Below are 25,121 nucleotides of genomic sequence, written 5' to 3' on the forward strand. Positions count from 1 at the left end.
AATACCCCTCTTCTCTGAAAGGAGGGGAAGAGGATAGACACGGATAAATAACTAAGTAGATCTTTGTTTTGTTGTATTCTTCAGGCAGCAATTCATTCTAAGTGTGTTTACATTCCACTTCTGAAGAGTGACTAATTCAGAGACAGACAGAGAGAGCAGGCTTAGAGGAAGTTTCACAAGAGCAATGAAGCAGTCGGAGCTTTTTAAAGGAAGTACTATGAAGCTGTCTTTATACACTAACATAATTACAAAACAAAAATCCACCCTGCACTCCTTTATTTTTCAGTCTGCAAAGAGTTCCCCCACTGAATGGCATGACCACTTTCAGAAAGAAAGTCAAACTGGGAGACCAAAAAAGGAAGAAAGGGAGGGGAATGACAGGGGTGGAAATGGGAACAGGATAGGAAAAAACTCACAGGCATTAGGATCGGGAAAACAGGAAGGAAGACTGAAAGAAGGTCTTTCAGAAATGTGATGCTTTATGTCTTTTTTTTCTTTTACAAAAAAAAAGCATAACAGGATACCTATATGGGGGAAAAATGGTAATTTCAAAAAACATTTTATTCCTTTAGAAAAGTGTTTTTCTTAAAAATAATCATGTAGGATGCCAAATTTTAATTTGGTACCAAAATGTTAAACCCACATTTGAATGCTTCTGTATTTTCCATTGAAAATGCTGCTATTTGGGAGTGGGAAGTGGAGTATCAGAAATGTGCAAAGCCAAATTCTTTTTGCAGAAAGCAGAGTTAAACACTGTAAAACATTCACAACCTCTCAGACTGGACTATGGCCAGCGCTCACAAGAGCAAATGAACGGACTTCTGTAAGCCTGTTGAAAATAACAATACACTCACTGCCAAACCCCAAAAAGGAGCACATCTAAGTGTCAATAACCTGGGCATTTCCCTACAGTGCTTACACTTGGCTATACTTACAGTAAATCTTTTCTTCTTCTCTCTGTGTTCATCGGAGCTGGGAATGCTAACACTTGGGCAGCTTTCTTTGTGATCCATTGCACGTGCTCTTGTGACCAGCTTGTTACAGGACCGTGCTCCGGGTGCTGCACCCAGAAGGAAACTTCAGCGGTGCTGGTCCAAGACACGCCGCTCTTCTTGAGAGAATTTCAATTCCATCGTGTAATCCTGGGGGGAACAGAAAAAGGAAAACTGAGGGAAGGAATGCTTAACTGATTGTGCTAAAACCCGCGTAACACTAACTTTTCCTTGCAGGAAATACACTTTACTATGTGTATGTATAGATATAAAGGTTACAATTTCGTAAACTTTCCTGCCTGTGGTCCTTGGCAGTTCACTGAAATCACTCACGTTCTCTGAGGACACCCCAAAAGCACTGTGCTGGAAATAGACTGAGTCCCCTACTTCAAAAGAATAAAGATAGACCATGGATAAATACTTAAAATTAAAAAAAAAAAAAAAAAAAATCAGGTATCAGCTGAGAAAAGCCAGTAACACGCACGTTTGGAAGGGTTCACTTCAAAACAAATATTTCCAACTGCACAAGTCTGAACCAGAGGGCACTTCAGATTTGCCAGAACATGCCGAGTGTGTTTAATTATCACATCAGAGATCAAAGACGACAGAAGAAATTCTTCTTTCATGGGAATTTCAGAGAGGGACACAGGCACCTTGTGTCTGTGCGTCCAATCCCTACATGGCACACTTTGTGTTTAGCACCGGAGGAAGGTCGTCCACTCCTGTCGCAAGTGCTGCAAGTAACAGGAACTTCAGTACCAGGCACTCATGTTAAATGCCTTCAGCCCCCTGTTCAGGCCTGCACAGCCAGCTGGAGAGCTTTAGTGAACACAGAACATCGTGAGTCTGACCGAGCTACAAACATGAGAAGTTCTCTTGTTGGTGTTTTGGTTTTGTAGAAAGAGGAGACCGCTGTTCTCTCCAAAACACCCAGAGGAAAAAGGAGGGCCCCGTTCAGCATTTAACTCCCTGTTTTCTTAAAACAGGCAAGTATTAAACCGGACCGCATATTTCATATCATGGATTTCCAAAAAGCACAAGCTAATCTGATGTAATTCTGCCGTTACAGAGACACCCATATTTATGTTGGCACGCAGGCAAAAGCCCCTGGAATCCAGGGAAAAGATGTTCCTGATACCCAGCTAATCTCAGTCAGTCGCCTATTTCTCTTGTTCCCAAAAGCCAGATCATCTTCCCGATGCAAACTTCCACATTATTATTATTCCTCCTGCGGTCATTAAAAAAAATACTTAACTTTTAAAAAGCTACATGGTGACTTTAAACAAGGAGGAGTGTTTGAAGCTACTGTAATCACAGCTGAGTGACAGAGCAGCCAGACTGCAACAGATCCAGGGGATGGCTCTGCTCCATCTGCACCGCTCTGAATTTGGTGGTTCCTAACTTCACTGGTTAGGCAATCGCAGGGGTGAGCATCTTTTTCCTTCCCCTTTTAGTTTGACTACCTCACACTTAATCCAAGCCAGTTACACAGACCTAGAGTTTCGAATTGGTTCCTCTATTCCCTTGGCAAGCCACCATTTAGAAAAAAAAAAAAAAAAAAAAAAAAAAAAAGAGCCTTATTACAACAAGGCCCTTTTTACACTGGCATTTCCTTAAGGCTGTTCTTCACCCGTTCCCACACACTAAAATTAAGATCTAGAAGGCTAGCTGTGCCCTTCTCCACCTTAAGAGGCCCACGAAAATAGCCAGCGTACGCTGCTTTCAGTGTTTCGCTCAGCTTCCACTTCGCTGGAGGGTTAGGTCATTCTTCAGCCACTTCAGATACAGTGTCAGGAACTGAAAACAAGCCCCATCTTCCTGCTCATCACATAAAAAACCAAAACAATCAGTAAAGCTTTACAAAGAATGGGATGTTTCCTGACTAATATCACTCATCATCCTTCTCCTCTTGTAAATTGCCATTCATTACAGAGGTTGCTGACATGCTTGCAGCCGTTCTCACACTTCTCTCCTCCCTTTCACTTTTGTTCCTGGGTGCCGTAGCCTTAAACACCATTAGAGCAGTACGGATTAACAGCTGTAGTGCAAAATGTATCAGTTACAGAACGAGTTTCATTCCAGATCTGAAGCTGAAAGTTCTGGGGAAAACAAAAGGAGGAAGTGTCACCCAGATTAATTCAGGAAAAGTTTGTTCATCTTACTGGAGGGGAAAATAAAAGGAATCAATCATCCGAAACGCTGAAACTGCCACGCTCGTGTTTCTTTCCTCGAGCCACCTGGAAGCTCGCTGGCTCGATTATTTTCCTTCCCTGAGGCCTCTCCTCTGAGCTGTGCCCGGGTCACCAACACGCCGCCGACCTGGGAAGAAATGCATCACCAGCAGCTCGGACACTGCGCTCCCGAGGCTCACAGCTGTCTTGCAATTTGCTTGCCACAAGCACACTGGCTCTCAAGGGCTTGTACCTGCACTACACACCTGCCTGTACACCTAAGGATGGATTTGCCTCGATCTTTGCCACAGGGCAGTTCAGGAACACAGCTGCAGTGTCGGCAGCAGGTAAAGCCACCGCTGCTGCGGTAACTACACCAAGTAGTGATGAGAAGCAAAGGGCTGAGATATTTTCGTATGCAGCTTCAAAAGCGTAAACTGTGGTGTCTGTGGTGTAAATTCACTCAGATACGAGTGAATTTTACAGACACTGTCAGTTGTGAAGTCTCTGCCTCTGGTTATGGCTTCTCTTGTAACTAAGAGCAAGCAAACCCTGGCCCCTGCTTGGTAACAAGCAGAAAGGAAGAGGAGCTTTTGAAGAACAGATTGTAAAATAAATATCCCTTAAACCCACTTGGGCACTAGTGAAAGAGCATGTAGGTAACACGAGACATTACCACTGAGACCAGTGGTGCTAGAAACAGCTGTGACCAGCTAAAGCCTTCAAGCCACTGCAGTATGCGGTCTGGGAAAGGGGAAGGCACGGAGAAATATATTTGGGGAGAAGAGGAGTCAGACACGCATCCTCCTGGCAAAGTTAAGCCTGTCAAACAGCTCCGCTGTCCAGTCCCTCCCCTGCGGCTGTCAAAAAGCAGGCAGCATTTTCCCTGTTTCCTGCAGGAAGCCACAACGCCGAATCTCAGGCTGAGCCCTACCTCTGGTGAGGCGGGAGCAGAGCAGAAACAGAGCTGGTGCTATGAGAAAACACACACAGCCCTCCTGTGCTCACGGACGAGCTGAATGCCTCGCCATCGAGTATTTTGTGCAGTCTCCTCATAGGTACAGGCAACAGGCAAACACTACCTGGGGTATCTGGCAACCTCCTTTCTGCAGACACTTAGAAAAATTAGAAAACATCTCTGAAGTATAATCAGATTCTTTGTTCTGTGCTAGACCCTTTTATTTTGTTTTAAAAAAAAAACAACAATAACAGCCTGAAGATGCCACCACTGGATAAGCACAGCCCCCTGTTCTGTGTGAGTCAGTCTCTGCCCAGACCAGGTTTGGAAGCTACGTACCCACCTGCTGCCTTCACAGCAGCAGCCAAATTGCCCTAAATGCCTCTGACTAAGGCCAGAGCAAATCAGCTGCCATATTCACCTCTGAGTAACACAAAGGAAGCAGAGAGAACAGTCCAAAAGCTCAAAAGCCAGTCACCCAGCAGGCATATCTGAAGACTCACTGGGATCCGTCCTCGCCTCCCAGAGCAGAGCAGGCATTTCCCCTATGCACTCCTAACCCACCTGGAAAAGCTTACTCTGGGACTGAGTCACAAGTAAAGACAGCTGCTGGAAATCCCACCTGAACGCAATTCCAGCCACAGAAGGCACTTACGGATACAGAAGCCAGAGCAAGAAATGGGAGGCAGGCCTGTGATTTGCTATAAACATCACTTTGTGCCCTCTTATTTTAGAGAGGTACCGTCTTTGGGACACTTCTCAACACTTTCCTCAGCCTTCTCCACAAATACCCTGACAATGACTCAACATATCACTGGGCATGACATTTTTGGGGAAAGCCTACGAGGTCAACTTGTTCTCCACTGCTGTGTGCCAGAAGGAAGCACTACACTCACTGGTTACCAGACCAGCAGCTGCCACGCAGCAAGCAGGAGGCGAGCTATCCAGAGCCCAATGCAGAAGTACCAGGCAGGGGTGCAGAAGTCACAGGCTTCAGCAAGAAGAGTCAAAAGCAAAGCGCAGATCACTGATCTGGAGAGAGGTGGGTGGCCAGAAGCTGTCTAGTAACTAAGCTCTGAAAAAAACAGGCTTTTCATATACCACATAGATACCATTTTAATGTGGGAACACTTAGACACCAGCGCAGCCCTCTAGAAATAGAGCGGAAGAAAAAGGAGAACAAAAACCAAAACACTCCGGCCAGTCCCTGTCCTATCTCCCAACACCCTCTTCAATATAATCTGAGAATTCAGCCATTGATATCAAGGACAGGAAGGCTGCTCCCTGTTCACACACCCACACGCTACCTTGCTTTTTTGGAAATCTTTAGTGGCACCACTACGGAAAGCAAACCACCACCCCGCAGCAACGTGGGCAAAGTCCAATTCAACTGCTGCTTTCTATGTGTAGAAAAAAACAACACAACAGGTAAAGTGAAAGCTGAACCCAGGGAAAGAAAGAAGTAACTTTTTTTTTTTTTTTGGTCTCTCTTACTTCCCACGATCCTACTGCACAACAAACACCCCTTCTCCCTGCCCCACCTCCCAAATAAGCCGCGGTAAGTTCCTGTAACTGGCATGTAACGAGGTTCAGGGCTTGGGCTGGAACCATTTGCATTCCTGTTTATTGTTATTACATGACAGAATACAGGCTGTTTGCTGTGGTAAGCAATCCCCGAGTCATAAAACGGTTCTTGAGAACAACTACTGCCAATAAAAGATGCCTGTCTTTTAATCCTGAGCACAGGTTGTCTAATAACTCCATTTTTAGCCTTGGTCTAATGTATCTGGAAGGGTCGCTGTGCCTCTGGTGGCATGGCTTACTTAAACAGCAGATCAAGTAAAAATCAAGTTTGCCTTACACATGCTACCTGTGCATCCCTGGCATGCTTCTGCCTTCCTACACACTGGGTCCAGCTGAAGTTAAATGCCCAGGGACAGCACAGAGCAGGAGCTGCAGCACCAGCACGAGCTCCGTCCGAGAGGTCACGCACAGACCAGATGCCACCCGCTTGCAGCATATTCACTTCTACATCAGAGGGCAGTCAGGCATCAGTAAACACAATGCAAATAATCCCAGCCTCATTCTGCCCCTCTCGCATAAGATTAAGATAGAGAAACCCAAATTTCAATTCCAGATGCACTGCCTGGTTATTTATTTATATTTTTTTTTACATGACCTTGAACAAAAGTCACCAACTGTTCTCCCCGTCTCGCTACACAAATAGATCCGGATTCTCTTTTAAGATCAATGTTGTTATTAGTACATCGAGCACAGGGAAAGTTCCTGGATTTTCTGTCCTGTCATTGGCAAAGGCTCTGCAGAGCAGACTACATCAGGATTTAAAAATAATGAAGTACATCAACCCAAGCTACAGTTCACAGCCCAGAAAACACGCTTTTGAGGTCTGCGCTCTGCAGAACTGACGGCTGCCTAGAACCACAGAGCTGCTGGACAAGGCAGCTCTGGCTGCAATGATGCAAATATCATAACAATAAAAGACAAGTAAGAGAAAGAGCTTTAAGCAATATCCAAATTACACGCCCAGCTCACCACCGCTGGACTCCTCGTGTTACACCAGGGCAACTACTTCTAGTATTTTATACCCCTTTTGCACGGACAATTCACTTTTTCCTACAGGTAAGTACACACATGGACCTGTCACATCTCGGAGCTGCCCAGGGAGTAAGAAAGCCTTTAATTCAATAAAGGCAGGGATTCAGAGAGCACGTGCTTATTGCACCAAGCTGTTACACATGCTTAACGTCAGATGTGGTGAGGCTGTAATTTACAATCAAAGAGGGAAATTAAGGCTGGAAAACAGTTTTCACACAATTCATCATCATCATGCTATAACCACAGGTGATACCTCAGCTCCAAATTGCCACGGTAGTAAAACAAGTAGCAGTTCTCACTGGCCCATACAAGTTAAAAAGTGATGCATTTCTGACCAAAAACAGCACCTCAAAATATCTTCCACGCAATAAAGAGGTCAGTTTTCTAGCTGTAAGTTATTAGAAATGCCATGCATGGAGACAACCCTGACAACGCTCACAGGGAACTTTCCAAAAGGCTTTCCAAAAGTTTGGAACATTTTTTCCTGAAATCTAAAGTATCTTCAGGAAAATACTCCTCCACACGCACCTTCCTTTTTTTTTTTTTTTTTTAATATATAATTAGCTTGAATTGCTGTCATTATAGACACTGATGTGGAGGTGAATGCTTAAAAAGAAATTTTAATCAGAGCTATATTTAGATACTTAGGCTGAAAAAAAAAAGAAAAAGCAGTGGAGTGGTTATGAGGAAGCCTATTTAATATGAGAAGAATCAAAAATGGAACAACAGCAGCCTTTAGAAATCCAGATTTAGTTCTGTATGTGTCTGTAAATATGATAAATATATGTTTGAAAGGAGTTTTATAATAAAACCAACAACAAACTTAGCTACAGAAGGACAGCAGCAAGTCATATTGAGGGATTTCTCCCGTGCCAGCTGAAGAGCCGTAATGGGATTGAGGCGACACCATGGTGCTGGAACTAAACCAGCACCACGAGACATGTATACAAATACAAAGTGGGCTAAAAAATAACCACACCACTCTGCAAAATCACCTCACATCTAGAAGCGGCACGGCTGCGTCTTTAGGAGCTGCTAGAGGAGGAAAACCACATAAAGGCTCACAACTGAAGGAGAAGCAGGCAGGCTGTCAGAGCGGCTTCAGTCTCAGAAACCAGCAGCGAGTCGCCGAGTGACCTGCAGACGATCACACCTGAGTCCTCTGGGACCCTTGTGGGGCTCGCTGCCCGCCCTAAATCCCCCCCCCGGCACCCCAAAAGCCTCCCCGAGCCTCTCACCTCCGCCGGGTCGCAGCAGCTTCGCCTCCTGCCCGCCTCCACCCCACGCCCGCCTCAGGAATGCCGCGGGCGAACGCGAGCCCGTCCTTCCCCTTCCAAAAAATAAATAAACGGGGAAAAAGAAAAAAGAAAAAAAAAAAAAAAGGAAAAACGAGAAGGGCTCCCCCTGGGGCCGCGGGGTGCCCCCGCCTCGCCGGGCGAGCAGCAGCCGCCAAATGGCCGCGGGAGAGGAGCGGAGCGGCACCGGCCCGGCCCCCCCCGCCCACGCAGCCCCACACGGGCAGGGAAGGGGAGGGAAGGGAAGGGAAAAGGAGAGGAGAGGAAGGGCCCCCAAGGCTCAGCCCACCCCCAGGTGGGGAGGTGGGGGCCGGGCCCACTGCAGGCCGAGGGAGGAGGTCCCGGGATCTTTAGGGAGCTGCCTCTGCGCCCCAAGTCATTTTTTGGGAGGGTTGGGGTGGCCCCGGCTGGGCTCCGCCTAGCAGCGGGTAACCGCTAAGCTGTACCTGATGCACGCCAGCCCTGAGGAAGTCGGTAAAAATAGGGAATCCGTGAAAAAAAAACCACCCTCTTTCAACGGCAGTATCGTTTCTACTTTATTTTGATAACCAGCCCTAAATGCACAGGAGTTAGAGGGGCACCTGTGCCCGATGAGGCACATACACACAGTCTCTAAGCATTTGTCACTGAGGCAAGGCTGGAGAGGCAAATACCTAATGCTAGTGATAACACCACGTTTGAGGTAAAAGCTTATGGTGTTTTCACCCCCTCCCAGAAGTAATTTTTTGGATTTCAAAGCGATTCTTCGCTTTGCAACTGAGCCGAAAATGCCACACAGCGCCCGGGTGCCCCCAGACCCCAGCAGCTCCCACCAGCAAGCTGCTGGGGAGCGGCGACGGAAGAGCCTCGCGTTCCCCAAGCACGTCCTCATCCTCACAGGGCTCGCCCGTGGGCCTGACGGGGCACGATGATGCTCGCGTATGCAGTCACAGGTATTGGCACGTACGCCTAGCGAAGAGCAATTGAGGAGAGCCGGTTTCTGAGGAGCCCCGCTGTGATCGCTCATACCCAGCCCTGTGCTCGTGCGTCAGGCACTGACAGTCATCCGAGCGCGCTCCCAAAACCACCCAGCATTGCTTGAAATACGTCAGTGTGTCGATGAGCATGTCGCAACCCCGTACGCACACATGCTGCAAGTCAACTGGATGCCTGTCTGCCATGTTAGCGCAGCCCTCCCAGGAGGGAATGAGGAGTTCTCCCATCCCAGCCTGCCCTTTGCCAATTTGGGAGTTTCGTGTTTTGGGGCAGGCACTGCTAGATCCAGAGCAAGTCTTCCTTCCGCCTGTTCAGATTGGGCCTTACATTCACAGAGGGTTTTTAAAGAAAATGTGCTAGCACTTCTTGTTCTGATCCCAGCACAGAAGGCTCTGAACTTCAGTCAGTTGAAGTAACTCGCTGGCAAATAATTCAATCAGGTAATCTGTATTCAAGAGTTATTTTCAAGTCGTTTAGCAGTGTTCATCTCCTACCCGGTTGATAGTTTTCAGTTAATCATTCACTTGTCAGCAGATCCACTGAATGGAGCCACTCAACTGATTTACAGTAGAGGGGCCTCAGTGTGGGAGAGCAGGGAGAGCCCTGGCCAAGAGATAATTTACCTCTGCCTACCTGACCGCACGGTTTAAGCCCTAAAGCTTTGAATAAAGAGATAAATTTGTCCTTCCTCACAGCTGAAAACTCTCTGAAGACCAGGCTGTCAAGCATTTAATCTTACGTAGTTCCTCTCACTACTCCAGAGCTGTGCTCAGCCTAAGTAATTACAGAGCAGCCGTGTGGTACGTATCCCTAAACTGTAATTTGCCAGAATGAATTCCACAGCAAGTTTATCTATATATTGCATCACACCATACGAACCACTGTTAAGATCCTAAAATTTAAAGAAACCCTAGTTTACAGGTTTCTTTAAGTTTCCCTGGCAAGTAATATACACAATGAATCTCGCTTCCACCAACTACTTCGCAGTACTTGGCTTCTAAGGAATGTTACAAATCCGTGAACTGTGCTGTCTTCCCAACTATTTCAAGTCTGTTGAAGAATGCCAGTAAGTGGGTGACAGGGCAGGAAGGGGAGAGAAAAAAAAAAAAAAGGATAAAGGAAGGAACCATCTCATCCCATTTCAACTGGATTTCTCCAAGCCCAGTATGAGCAGGTAGCAGTATTCTGAACTATTAAGTATAAATTAAAAACTGTTTTCATTGAAAACATGCTTAAATTAGTATAAAAAACCCCGTCACTCACCAAAGATCAGAAGTATAACCTCAACAGAGGCCTAAACAGACAAAATATAAATAAAAAGCATTGTCATAAGACAAAGACAAGCAGGGATGCAAAAGACTTGCTTAAACATAGCCACGAGATTTGTTAGCGAGCACTGTTCCCTATGCACATTCTGCAGTACTTAAATATATGTTCAAATATTTACACAACAAGCACAACCCCAGTCATTTGATAAGTACAGTCCAATATTTTTAATTACTGTTAAAACACTGTGGGTCAATTGACTAAGACCTTAAAATAATCATCTCACTGCCAGCTTCAAACACTGACGTGAGAGCTTTCTGTTTCACTTACTGCATCTTGAAAATACGTAGCCTGTCACGTTTAACACAAAGCTTGCTGTCCCGCTCCTTGTGCTCAGGGATAACACAACCTCCTTGTCCCAGAAAGGACAATTAATAGAGTCATCAGTTTTGGACACTACGCTGAGATGATGTTTGGAATCAGACACTCCTCTGTGATGGTATCTCGCATACCAGCGGCTCCAGTTAAACCAAATCCATGTCTACAAAAAGCCCTACAAAATGCATGAATGTGACAGTGCCTGATGAAGTGATCTTTTAAGTAATTACTGTTAGCCTTTAGCCTATAAAGCCCTAAACTTGGACTTCCCTCAGGAAACAACTGAGGGCCATTGTACTTAACTTCGCATTTGCCAAATGATTTTTATCCAGCAACCCACCTCCAGCTACACAGCGCATTTCCAGAGGATGTAACCCTTTGGAAAGCCTCGAGCTGTAACAGATGGGCCTCATGATGACACAGGCATAGCAGCTCAAGGCAAATATTGTCTAAAACCCAAGATTCTCACTACCACAAATACCCCATAAAACGTATGAAGACGCATATATACTTGCCCTTTTCTGTAATTTTATGCTTGGTATTTAGTTATACTCACACCTTCCATTTGGATTCACCTGACTAATCCATATCCATACCCACCACCTGCTTAGGAACTGGACTTTTACAAGGCTTGGAAACGGGCCAGCTGGGATCAGGCACTCAGTGCTGCAAAACACAACAGCAGCGATGTATCTACTGGAGAAAAACATCTTCTGAGGGACTCCCTGGGTACATGAGATTACCAGAAAACATGGGCTATCAAGGATAAAATCAAGTAAGAAGTGACACTCAGTGGGAAAGTGCTTTAGCTGAAAATCTTAAGAGTTAAAACTATAGGAAAAAAAAAAAGACGAACGAGACTTAAACTCCACAGTGCACATGCAAGCAACAGTGTCACCAGGTAACTGTTCCTCACCAAAGCTGGTTTTGTAACACTTAATGCATGTATGCATATTAATGGCTTTCATTTAACTCATTTTCATAGTTGCGTGCCTGTGCTTATTAAAGGAGTCTGAATAATGGTTCAGTTTTACATGAGCTCCGTAGGAGAAATGTTTTTTTTCCCCTACTTTCTTTTCATGCTCTAGATCAACCACAAAATGTCTTCAGAATACAGAGAGAGTCTTTCAGTTTGGAGGGACTGAATAAATACTTCAGAGACTGATTTGTGGTGAACACATACTTCAGCCCCTACTCCCAAACGAACCAACCCACCACCCAGGACTACCACATGCCACCTCAACAAGCACTGCAGATTCAGTATTATTTCAACAAAGCATAAGGTCTTGAATGTAAAGGAGGCTTCCCAATCCTGACTGACATTCACAGCGAGCTGACAGTTTTCCAGAGCTCCAGTCACAAAGATGATCCATGCATTTCAAGGGTGTCCTGGAGCACAAAGGCTGGTGGAGGTCCAAACCAGAATCTACAACACTACATGGCCCACACTTTGCATAACACACACCACAAACCAGGTCAATGAAGGGATAGCTACAGAAAAACTGCTAAACTGCATCATTTCACAAACATCACGGAGCATGCATAACATGGACCAAAAGAATGACAGCAGCACCAGATCAAAGAAATTCTTCGCAGAAAAGAAAAACAGATTAAATCAAGTGAAGCATACGCTGGAGATGAATGCTGGTACACAAGCAGGCATTGTGCCAAAAACAGCAGTGTCACATGGAATTAAAGAAAAACAGGTAAGACTGAATGATTAAAAAGAGGAGTTTATCCCTACCTAGGGGAACATGTATGCCAAGTATGCTGTTGCATACCCTGGAAATGCAGATTGCCTACCAATGCTCTTCAGAGTAATTACGTTTTTTGCCTAGAATATGTGAAGCTCTCAGTCTCTCCAACAGTGCCTTTACACCCCAGGAAGATGAAGCCAACATACAGCACGTACATAGCTCACCCTAGAAGCAACAGCCTTGCTCTGGATGCTCACTGGACCTACGTGGGACTTCTCAACATCCACAGTCTGGGCTGAATGGCCACTCTTACTTGTCTGCTGGGTATCCAGAGCTCCAAAATCAATGCAAACAGTTCACGTGCTGTCCCAGTACCACCTCCAGCAAGAAGAAAGGAGGCATCTCTGGAGAAAGTTGGATGCATGGCACTTTTTACAGGTCCCATCTCAGTCCAAGGACTGCCCTCATTCCTCACACAGTAAAAGAGACTTGGCCTAGGAATGCCTCCTCTTCCCCTCCCAAAGGCCACTTTCATACCCTGGATCTTACTGAGCTTCAGGGAGCTTTTATTTCCTGAAAGGCCGAGATCACCATGCTCTGAGCTGCTTTCTTAAGCCAGGGCATGTGGCTTTTCTTCGTATACTTCATATTTTATTATGTTGCATATGGTCTTTCATGAGAAAGAATCTGTTTCCAACAACAACTATGAACAAACGCCCAGCAGAGAAGGGAGTTTATGGACTTAGCAGCTACCAGCACACTGTGGGGAAGTATGCATGAAGATTTGGAGACAGCAAATGCAACATGATGAGCTGAGTGGTGGGGGAGGAAACCTGAATCATTCATTCAACTGGGAAAGTTATGTACCTTGAACACAGCAGAGACATCCCTCAAGAGCAAGGTACCAACCTGTAATCCACACCATACCATCATCAGCCTCACATTTTATCCGAAGAAATATTAGAGAACACACAAACATGCAAATCAAGTTAATGTCACAAGCATTAGACAGGATTTTAAGTGATGGAAAATAAAATGAAAATATGAGGACAAATAAGGCTGTAACTTATCCTTTTTATCCTTTATTACAAGAGTTATAGTTTTTTACACTCTCAGCATATTTTTGTAATATACTCTGTATAATTTTTATCAACGTTATTTAGGAAAATTCATTCCTTCTGTACAACACTACATTGTAACTAACCTCTGGGTAATTTGATATAGGCAAGCAGTTTTTGGCAGAAATTGCATAAATGCATGATGGGATTTCAAGATAAAAAAGCAGTATCAGGCAATGAAATACCATATCTGCACTTAAAATACACTTATCCCGATTTTCCTCGCTTAATCCTCCTCATTTCCCTCATACATAAACCAGAATGTAATATTAATATTAATACTGCAGCATCCGTCATTTTTCAGCTAAGGCAAGCTGAACAATGCATTCTGTCACAAAGCAAACAACTCTGAAGATCGGTTTCTAAAAATTCCTTGCAACGCGAGGCATTTCAAGTGCCGTAAGCTGCCTGACAAGGCTCGCTTCAGATCCGAAGCCCCCTGCTTGCACCCTGCTCACTTTCCCTGCTCGCTGTCCGCCAGGAGATGCCATCCAGCTACAGCCACCTCTTCACTAGGAGCATCGCTAGCTGCAGGTGCATGGACGTATGCCGGTATATAAATACACCCACCCGTACAGACAGCCCTCTGGGCCCTGATCTCTTTTCCCTTACACTTACCATTGCTCACTGAGGTGTGCAGTGCAGAGCAAGCACCCAGCCAAAATCTCTACAAACTTTTTCAGCTGCCAGCAGGAGGATCATGGTGTGAATACTGAGCTCAAGACAGAACCATAGAATCATTTAGGTTGGAAAAGACCCGTAAGATCATCGTGTCCAACCACAGATAGCCCAGTTTACCTTAGCTTTCCATTATTGTAGAGATGCATGTTGTAGGTTCTGCCTCGAGCCACCTCTACTTGCTTACATGGAAGTTTTATATGGATTTTACATAGGTTCCAGGTACATGAGGAAAAGAACCACAGAACTGTAGGGGTTGGAAGCAACCTCAAGAGATCATCAGGTCCAACCCCTCTGCCAAAGCACGCTTGACTTGATTTACCAATTTATAAACCGTAAAGTCCTAAAAAAAAAGAAAAGAAAAAAAAACACATATAACAAAAGGGCAAAAAGCCCCAACAACTCCCACCTCACAGCATGGTAAGACCTGCACTTCATTCTCAACACAGACCCTTTGGTACTCAGCTTATAGACGCAGCCCCATAAAACAGGCCAGCTCGCTGAGTTTGCCCAAGATCCCAGCAGTATGTGCAGGAAGGTATGCTAGAGCTAAGCTAAGGATAATAAAAAAAGCTCTCAAAGTAGTAATTCTGTATGGATGTTTCTTAATTCAGCCTCCCGAATCCCGGCTACAGCACGTTCTGCTAGAATTGCAAATACGGGCTCGGGGGAACAAACACGCTCTGGTAAACAAATGCCTTGGCACACAGCGGTATGTAGGTGGGGTCTACCCAGAATGTCAAGAATTCTTCCCTAAATCAGAGAGATGAGCGAGAACATAACCACTGCATCTGCCTTTCCAGGCTACTTACTGGTTGTTCATCTCTACGGGTATCCTATTCCAATGAAACTTAACAAGGGTGGTGTAGGGGGGCTGCTCCTCATTTTCTCCCCACCCCAGTCAATACCTTCACTGGTGGGCATAAGACCAAGAAAGCTCACTTCCTACTGAGATTTTCCACCCTCAAGCTCCTCTCACAGCTCCTGGTGTGCCCAGCCTTGGGAACCAAGCACCGGCACCGCAGGGAGCTGAAGCCCTACTCTGACAGAAGGAAGGACGCATCACGGCTCTTCTTGTTTGGCAGTTGTTTTCCTATTTTCGTTTGCTCACAACCTCGTCCCAAAATAGCAGCACTTTAAAGGCAGCCTAAGATTTACCAAATAGGCCAGATTTGGATTTACTCTTCTATTAATACCTCTAACAAATTGTTTACGTCAGAAGACGCGTGTGTTCTGCTGCAGCACGGGTACACGTCAACCCCAGAGCACAAAAACAGGCAACAACAACTTAAAAATCTCGTAAGCCAGAAAGGACAGAGACTGAGGCAAAATGTACAAGTTTATTATTTTCTGTCCTCACACTGTTTACTTGTTTATCTAGCCATTTCCTCAGGTCTGTCAGGTGCCCAGCCCGTTCCCAATCCACAGAGAATATGTATTTCCACCTACTAACCACAGACTAGTTTTTGTTTGTTCTCTAAGCATGAACACTCTCTTGTTCAGTCCTGGGATTCGTGAGTCAAGGTTTTAAGTGTTTACATGAACTATTAAGTAAGCTCCAGTAACAGATTTCTATAAAGATACATACATCCTGTCCTCTTACATCAGGTAAAACCAAAACAATAAAGGAGGACGTCCAAGAACAAGCTGGGGCAGAGGACAGAGGCTCAACGTTTGGACTCAATGAAACACATCTTTCTTTTTATGAGAAATAACACGGCAACCTAGCAGAAGCCAATTAACAGCATATTGTTCATCCTGAGAAAATGTCGATCTGAGTGTGAAACATAAGCAAAAGCTAAGTACATCCCTCTAATCTCGATATTAACTCAATACCACTGTTTCATGATGCCATTTTAATCAGGGAAATGTCAATATTTAATCTTCCAGGTCAGCGTTTTTTTATTGTAGTTGTTAGCTATTTATGGTGTTGGGTGGTAAAGAAAACAGAACAGGGAAAGATATTGTAGGTTACTGCATGGAATACCAATACTAAGTAGGAGAAGTTGCCACAAAATTGTACCTGCTGACATCCTGCTTCAAGGTACATACAGCCATTTTAAAGGGACAATAAGAAGCCAGTAATTTCAAAGACATTGTATTTTCTTCATCATTCGAAGCAGTCAAATGTTTCATAGGAAGATGTTCCTGCACCCCGATCTAAACTACCCTGTTTTCCTTCTGTAAGACATGGGAACACATCTCACTCCAACTTCTGCCTTCTCTAACAGCGCTGCACAAATTAAAGTAATTTTTGTAGATGACAGAGCAATTTTAAGCTTGCGTAAGAACACAAAAGAACAAAATGCCAAAGTTTTGTAATTACATGGCAATCTTACTTCACGTCAACTTGATTCATTAAATGTTTTATAAATCCTCCAATTAAGCGAAGGAACGTTTTTGTTCTAGAAGTGAGATAAAGAAGTTTGTAAAGCCATGAGAACTGAGCATGTTGTACATCTCGTGAACTGAAGCACTCAGTAAATATACTGCTACAGCACTGATAGTGAAATATGGGAGCTGCTCATCATCTGCACAGTGTTCAAGCAATAACCAAAAATCTCTGTTCGGATGCAGGGGCAGCGTTGGTGAGGATCCCTAAACTGGAATATGCACCACGCTAAGCAAAGCCAACAGGAGGGTGTTGGAGGAAGGTGCTGGTATCTTTCACTCCTGAATAACCAGTGAAAATTTAACTTCAGTTTGAAGGAGATACCATGTCAGTGCTCCAGTATCTATCTGTGTCACAGTAGCTCTGCTTCCCCTCAGGTTTGGGATGAGTCACTAGCAGATTTCTACAAATTGCAGCGCTTTATACAAATGAAAGGTACATTTGAATCGGAAGCCCTTCAAAATACCCACTTCAGAAATACTGTTTCATCGTTCACCTTTACATAAACAAGGTTCTCCCAGCCCTACACTGATCATTTTTTTCTTTGCCACCGATTCATGCCTACCCGCAGACAGTCGAGAACACACACTCAAGATCTGGGAGGTTGCTACCTCTGGTAGGAAATGGCAGTGGTGGGCAGATGCCAAGCCCAGAGGTCCTCACCCACCCCTGTGAAACCGCAGCTGGTTCCTGTGACAAAATTAACCCATAAACCATGACAATTTCTCTCCTCGAGCTTCCCTATGCTTTCAGTCTGCCTGTCTTGCACCCTTCACCATGCCTTTCCCTAAACACATGCCCCTTGGGAAGAAACACTGAAATCCATTAAAATAAAGTCGGGGTATTGGTGGATATTCTTCACCCATTTGTCTCTACTATCAATTCGAACTTACCTTCAAAATCAGAAAACACAGCACTGTTAATTTCTCCCTCTTCCAAGAATAAGGGCTAATTTTGAAAAGAGAAATGCTTACATACTAAGGGGAAAAATAGTTAATTCTTTAAACATCACAGCAAGCAAGATGGCTGTTGATACTGCAGATGCCTGGCTCCAGTGTTCTTACATGCATAATTGCTCAGTAAAGCTTTTCATATACATTTTATTGCGTTCATTGTGAACTTGCATAGTTAAACGAGTACCAGATTTTACAATCTTGTTTATGGGAAGGATGCCTCAAGTCACGTTAGCCAGAACAACTTAACACTTTTATTGGATCATGGAGTGACACCAGAGTTTCTATCAACTAACAAAAGGACCAGAAGCTGAGGGAGACAAAAAGAGAGCACAAAAAACATTAAGCTAACGCCAAAGAGAAAGAAATTTTGGACATTTCAAAAAAACGCAATCTTGAAAGCATTAATGCACCTACCATGGTGGTACAGAGACAAACTATACCTACTGGACGCTGGAATTGTTGGTGTAACAAAACATGAAGATATGAGGATTAGTTATTGAATTTATATAGGACTATATTTTTGTTTTATTGTGTGTCCAGGAAAGCTGAGAGCACAACCCATGGCTTCCTGTAGTGTCAGGGGGGGGCAGACAGGAAAATGTGCAGAACTCCCACTCCTCTACTATATAATGAAGTGAAAAACACACAGAGATTTTATTTTGTGAGGAAAAAAAAAGGTGTATATATGCATATGCATGCATATATAGGGGTGGTTCCAGACTTACACAGAGGGAAAATACATCAGAGTAACAAAAAGTCATTTCAGAAAATACTCGTCACTATCTTCTGAACCATAAACCATGGGATTTGTATTTTACACTATAGAATAAAATTGTCAAATACTGCTACATAATCTGCCTAGACCTGAAAAGTTAAGCAGTCAATTTACTGAAGAGCCTTAAACAGAGAATAGACCTGACACTGGTCTGTGGTTACTTCTGTAGAATGCTGGCACGGGATATATCCAAAACTTGGAAGAAGTCAGACTAAAGTAACAAACCAAATCCCAGATATTGGCTAAGGAGAATAAAGTAACAAACCGACGTCTAAATCCCAATAAATTGACTAAGTAGCATTTTCTTTGCTTGTAGTAGTGTGTTCTTGGCCGAGCTTGCTCAGATTCCAATGAACAATAAAATTAAGACCCACTACATTGTAAATCATGGAAACAGCAATAAAAAAGTACCTGCAACACACACTAAAAGATTTAACCAATGCACACAGAAAGGTTTTGCAGTAGAATGAGGAAAAGACCTTGAGTCTTCAAAATTTCCATCAGGTCTTAGTCATTGTCCCACAGTGGAGTAAGAGTGCTTGCAAAGGACAGCCTTTTCATCCAGCTAGGAAAAAAAAATCCCAATTCATCCACTTCAAAAAAAGACTTGTACTTGTTACTTTCTTCTGAAAGCACCCCAGTTCTTACAATAGCTCATTTGTGTTAACAGCTGAGCAACAGCAGAACCACCAGTTTACATACAAAGTTTTGGTAGACAACTCGACAACCCCAGCGAGATTGGAGCTCCCTATGAGTATCCGGGTGCACGCATCAATATGTTCAGGGAATTAGTTTGTTAAAACTATTTTAATCTCTACTTAGGTACATGATATGAAGGGTTGCAAAAAGTTAACATCAAAGTCACAGTCAGTCTTAATTAGCTGTAGACATTAGTACATGTGGATCCTTCTCACACTGCAGCTGCAACTTGTCTCATCTCATCAGCGAGGAATAAAAGCCAGAGCACGGTTCTTTGGGAAAGAAGTTATTTTTAGCAATTTTGTGCGACCTATCTAGCATAATGTGGACTTGATGCAGCTTTCAGTGCCTAGTGCTTGCCCATGACAAAGACAACCATGTAATGGATGCAGCATCCCAGCTCTGTGTGGTGATCCACACCCACCACAGACGGGTGCAGGTTACCGACCAGAGCTGGGGACACGCCGTAATGGCACATCTGAAAGTGTGCCTGCTCTTTATTTCACTTTCAAACCTGTGGTAGATCTGTTGTCAGTGGGGACAGTGAGGGACCACGTGGGGCAGCGGCCTGCAGGGTCTGAAGCACTGCAGGAGCCAGCCACTTGCGCCAGCAGGGCTGGTCTGTTTGAAGAGGCCTGTAGCCACTTTAAAGTATCTAGCAGCACCAGAGTTATCTGTTTGGTACCTCAGATTGAGTTATCACACGGGTAACAAGCTGGACACAGAACTAAAAAGCCCGGAGTGAGACTAACAAGGCATGATACCTCAGTATCTGCACAGTATCAGGAACAAAGGCCTATGAATCGATGGGAAGCTGTGTCATCCTTTAGACCCACACTTCTTTTATTTCAAAATTATTATTTTTTAATTAAAAATAAGGAAAATATAGAACGCAGCAGATCATTTAGATTTGTTTCTAGGCAAATGGAGAGCAACCAGTTCAGACAGCAAGCTGACTAAGCTCATGAAATGGGAAGGGAGGGTGGGAGCTCATAAATGTAAGGAAGGCAAAGTCACCACACTCAGGTCGGGAACATCTACCTCACAAGAGAAACTACTAAAAGTGAGGCGTGAAAGCAGCAGTTTCCTTCCAGGAACAGTAAAAGAGAATAACCTGTCCTTGTGCCCTCTAAAAATAAACCACAGAAGTTGCAGAAGGATATTTTTTTGTATAGTCTTGTGTTTTGGGATCGGAGAGGAGCTCAGGACAGAATGTGAAAACATGGTCACATTGTAAGTGTAAGATCTCCATGAGTACACAGGCAAAGGAATCAGCATGGTTAAGATAGAATTATAATACAAGTAAAAAAAAAAAGGATAGCAACAAAAAATCCATATATTTGTGTCTTAAGAGAAAGGAAAACCTTGCTGCCTTACATCCAGAAGGAGAGCATGCATGCAGGTGCCTACAATGGAGAAAACAAACAAGCAAACACAACAAAAAACAGGTAACAATATTAGGCAAATTAGAGATTTACAAATTGGCTGGCCTGATGAATTTCCTTCTAGGATGTAGCTCAGGGTTTCAAGAGTTACAGGTCACTCATCAAGGTTAAGCAATGTAATACAGCTGAAAACTGGAAACGAGCAAACATAGCACCCACCTTAGTTAAAATGAAATTACAGACCCAATGAGTCAATTTAACTTCAAATCCCTGGGGAAAAAAAAAATATCCAGAACAAACGAATTAGCAGCACCTTAAGCTTAACCAGTAGCCAAACGAGATTTGTTAAATCACATTGCTAACCTCCTTTGACAGGCCTTCCAGACAGGTAGAAGAGAAAGTACAGATGTCACATCTTTCCTTTAGTAAGGCTTTGAAATTGCCTCAAGGCATTGTAACAATTAAACTACAGATGCAGAAAGAATAAATAGTTTAGTGTGTGAGAAACAAAGGTTAAATATACAATTGTCAGGATAGAGTACTAATCTCAGAAGACAGAGTGAAATGTTATATACAAGATAGTGCCCACAGGCAGGAAACATCAAATACAGGATGAGGAACAACACGACAGCAGGCTACAGTAGGTCACAAGATACAAGTACCAAGCTGTTCTAAGAAAGGCAAGCGTTGTTATGAGATATCAAAAGAAGTGTTGGAGTGCAATGCCTGCGCATCATCTGCTGAACTCAAAAAATCTTCTACTTCACTCTGCTTGTAGCTGAATCCCTAGGAGACACATGGACCCACCAGCAAGCACCTAGGGAACAGCAATGAGAATGCAAAGTAGTCTTGAAATTATGATCTAGGGGTAGGGTGAACAAGGTAGTTCTTAGTAGAGGGGGGAAAAGATGTAAGGGGTGGATGTTATTTTACAAGACTTCTACAAGAAGGGAATCGTCTCTTTTTCAGAGAACTATGGATGGGATAAGTCCTAATGAGCTTATAATGGGCTTTTAATGAGCACCTGGGGGTGGCGGCTAGCAGCACCACAGGAGAACATCCTTCAGTCTGGCTTCATCTGAAAGGACTCCAAGAAGTTCACGTTCACCCAGCAAACCAAACCAAAACGTGGTAAGTGGAAAGGATCAGATGGCGTACTTGACCACTGCATATTGACCATTCCCACTGACATCTGATGTGACATATGGGTGTCTCTGGTAGCTCTGTAAACAAACTGTGGCAAACAATCCCAAAACACTTATTCCTTAGCTACATCTGCTTTAAAATACCATTGGTAATAATCTATGCCCCCTCCAGTGAAGAATGTCTGGGGGCTTTCAGACTCTTATAAAAACAGCAGAAGCAAACCAGAAGGCCAAGCAGCCAAGCCATCAATCGCTCCCAGCTCCTGAGTCATAAAGCAGTCACCAGGACAAAGAACGCTCCAGCTTCTCATCGCCAGTTCCTCATTTCTTGTCAACATATTTTTAATTCTCAATGCAACTTTTTTTTTTTTCTAAGAAGGGTGAAATTGTGCACATGTCCATGTGTGTGTGTAACTGTCTTTGAAAGACACCTCTTCATGTTCTCAGACATATGGCCAGCCTCTTTTCCTTACGAGGTCCTTGCTCTGCAGCAAAGGAGCTGCCAGTGCACCTTCAGAAATACTCAGCAACTCCACGTACCGTATCAAGGACTGTTTGGTTTCCTAACCTCAGGCATCCAGCATGATTCCCTGCATAATTATCTGTGCTTTGGATGGGTGATTGGTGATAGAATTTCTTTCAGGTCATTTCAAGCGATGCCCCTACACAAAATATTAAAATATTTTTTGCACATGTCGACAAGTTTGCAACTTCATTTCTGAGTAAAACCCTGCAAGTGTTATGCCATTCCTTATCCCACCTCTATTTTAATTCTTTATAAACTAATTCATACGAAACATGGAAAAAAAAGAAACAACCTCATATACTATCAACAAATACAATTAAAATGTTTACACGCAAATTCTGGATACCTTTTAATACACGAGAAAAGCTACAGCATTCTGGTTTTATTCCCAGATAATTAAACACCAGGGAGAAGGTCTGAGGGCATCAGACATAAGGAGTATCTTAACCGAGGATCCTAGCCAGCTCGTGTTGCAGAGCTATGCCTGCAAGACAGGCCTTATTTACACATTCTGGGGAAGTACTCCACAAGTTTAACATTTTAAGGCTGTTCATGAATTTCTAACAGCCTCTGTCAGTTCACATAAAATGTGCTTAACTACCCAGATGCTGTAACCCAAACCAAGCGGATCATAAATCTGACGGCATTCTGAACTGGTGTAGGTTAAGGCAGGCTTCTAGTTCATATTTACACTGCCTTGGATGTGTAAATTAAAATCCAAGCAGAAAAAAAAATATTTTTAATTGGTGTGGATGGTAGGTGAACTCTTTTGTTTTCAGTCTGCCTTCTGATTTTTAATTGGGTAGAAAGCTACTGTAAATATTTTCCTCTTTCTCACCACTTCTTCCCAAGCATTTCTATAAACAAGCGAGGTATTGTTTTGCTGCTATACACTACATCCCACACACCCCAAACCAAAACAGAGAAAAAGTACACATTCAAACTGCTACAGGGCACTTGGCTTGCTATAGATTTTTTGAACACACTTCACAGCAACTTGCACACCTCCACATAAATCGATCAGTGCAAGTTATAGCATATTTTTACCTTTGCTTTTCATTATAGGCTGAAGGAGGGAGAAGTAGACTTGGAAACCTCAGCAAACGAACCTAGAAAGATTTGCTCAGCAGCCTCTGAATCGCTGGTCAACAGCTCTGTGCTGCTCAAAGCACAAGCACAAGTGCATCACTGTTCTCTCATTTAAATGTAGAATAATTCTAGGATTCATGGCAATGCCAGCTTAAACTTAGCTCTAAAGAAACCCTTTGTTTTCAAATAAACCAGTGCCCGGTTTTAGATAATTCTATAAAGAATCCCATTCATCCACCGCGTAACATATTAGTTAACATGAAAAGAGCACCAAGAAGCCAGCCAACCTCCAAAAATTTCTGAAGTCCACCCCATCTATTTAGCATATGCCTTTAGAGTTATATATAATGTGTGTGTACGCATATGCAAGATGTAAAACATCACTGGGAACAGCTCCGTTTGTTCTTGACACAAACACTTCACACTGAGACGTTTGAAAATTTGCGAGCACATCAGCCACCCTCTCCTGACAGAGCCATGCAATTACTCATTTTTTCTGTCACACGTCCAAGCCCCATGTGATTTTTTCAAGGGACTCTACCGAGGGCCAGTTCTGCGGTCTCCTTCCAGAGGAGCCCCACATGTTTTCAATAAGGGCTCTGAACACGGAGGGATGGCAGAGAAGACTTGTTAGACGCAGAGAGTCCAAAGAAAACAGAAAACATTTTAAATATAATCAAGACGCACCACTTCTGCTCTGCAGCAAGGAAGCAGAAGTCCCCCAGTCCTTTGATGTACTTGTCTCCAGGCACTTGACAGCCTGGGTGCTTCTGCCAGGTAGCTTTTATTTCTGAGCTGTTCTAAAACGTCTCCATTTAGTAGTTTCTGGTAGCACTCCAACCTTCTGGGCTTAATGCATCCTCCTTTTGCAAGGTATGATTAAATCCCATCCAAAAGTGATTTTTTGTCTTTAATTACCTCTTATCCCAATTCCATGCTCCTTCCAACATTAAAGAAAAACATACAACATAAGCTGGAAATTCCAGAGCATTTAAGTATTCATTTTCTGAATGCTCAATCCTTTCTTATTTACTAATCTTAGTAAGAAACATATTTAAGGGCTTGATAGCAATCCTTGTTCATAAATCGCAAAGCAGGAGATGGGGCCTCCTGGTACGTAACACTAAGTTGAGGCTGAGACATTTTTTTGGTGGCATCTCTCATGGCCCAAATGCACAGTTGTCACCGTAATGCTGTGCGATAGGCAACATCACGGAACAAAGCTCACAAGTCCCCCAAACACAGCTTCTCCTTCAAATAATACTTTCAGCAAAGATTAATGGTGCAAAGCTGTGAGATAGCCATCAAGGTAGTTTCTGAAAAACATGAACTGGTGCCATGTTTTAACAGCAAACAGTAAAGCTGTAAGACCTAAAAAAAAAACCTGACACACACTCTGTGTATATTTAGATAACAGATTTGCCTCCTGTATTGTTTAGAGAAATATAAATATTTGGGAATAACTTCAATTCTACAGTAGTTAAATAAATACTCAAATATGAGGTATAACCACATAGACCATTATTATGGTCTGTATGTATATCCGCAATATACCATATTGCAGAGATATAACCACATGGGAACACTTTGGCATGCCCTGTGCCACCTTGTTTCTCAGCTGAGACCCACCTGCGCTTGAGCAGCACACCACAGACAGCGCCGGGTGCTGGTACTCCTTTGATTTGCTTTACTCCGAGAGAAATATAACGGTGTGTGAAGTTACACCACTCCTACGGTGGCAGTGTTTTGCAATAGTATTTGGCAAGGCAGTTCATACTAGCAGGTTGCCGGTCACCCTCACAGTTTTAAACAAGGCTGCCAAAAATAAGATGTGTTATCTCTTTGAATAAAGGAGCTTTGAAATGAACGTAGACACCAGTGTTTCTTATCCACACTTCCCCCAAAAAAGCAGGTGCTTTCCTGCCCTAAGACAAAGAAACACTGTCCTAGCAAAACAAAGCACTGCAAATATCACAGAATGAGGAATTTCCCTCTCATCCTCAGTTGATC

At 43.6% G+C, this 25,121-nt stretch overlaps 1 protein-coding gene across 4 annotated transcripts in view; it reads right to left on the reverse strand.

Moving 5' to 3' along the window:
- The window catches only part of SGK3 (serum/glucocorticoid regulated kinase family member 3), a 54,204-nt gene that overhangs the window by 26,417 nt on the left and 2,666 nt on the right, over positions 1 to 25,121 (reverse strand). For 3 of the 4 annotated variants that reach the window (XM_038174552.2, XM_038174554.2, XM_038174553.2), the window contains exon 2: positions 936 to 1,142. In XM_038174552.2, the coding sequence (XP_038030480.1) occupies positions 936 to 1,013 (78 nt within the window). In that variant the 5' untranslated portion in view covers positions 1,014 to 1,142. Of the gene's footprint in view, positions 1 to 935; positions 1,143 to 7,975; positions 8,376 to 25,121 lie in introns of those variants that run through there. The other variant, XM_027452310.3, reaches the window with a different exon arrangement.

This window comes from Anas platyrhynchos, chromosome 2 (genome assembly GCF_047663525.1).
Source record: "Anas platyrhynchos isolate ZD024472 breed Pekin duck chromosome 2, IASCAAS_PekinDuck_T2T, whole genome shotgun sequence".
In the NCBI taxonomy this organism is placed as follows: Eukaryota; Metazoa; Chordata; class Aves; order Anseriformes; family Anatidae; genus Anas; species Anas platyrhynchos.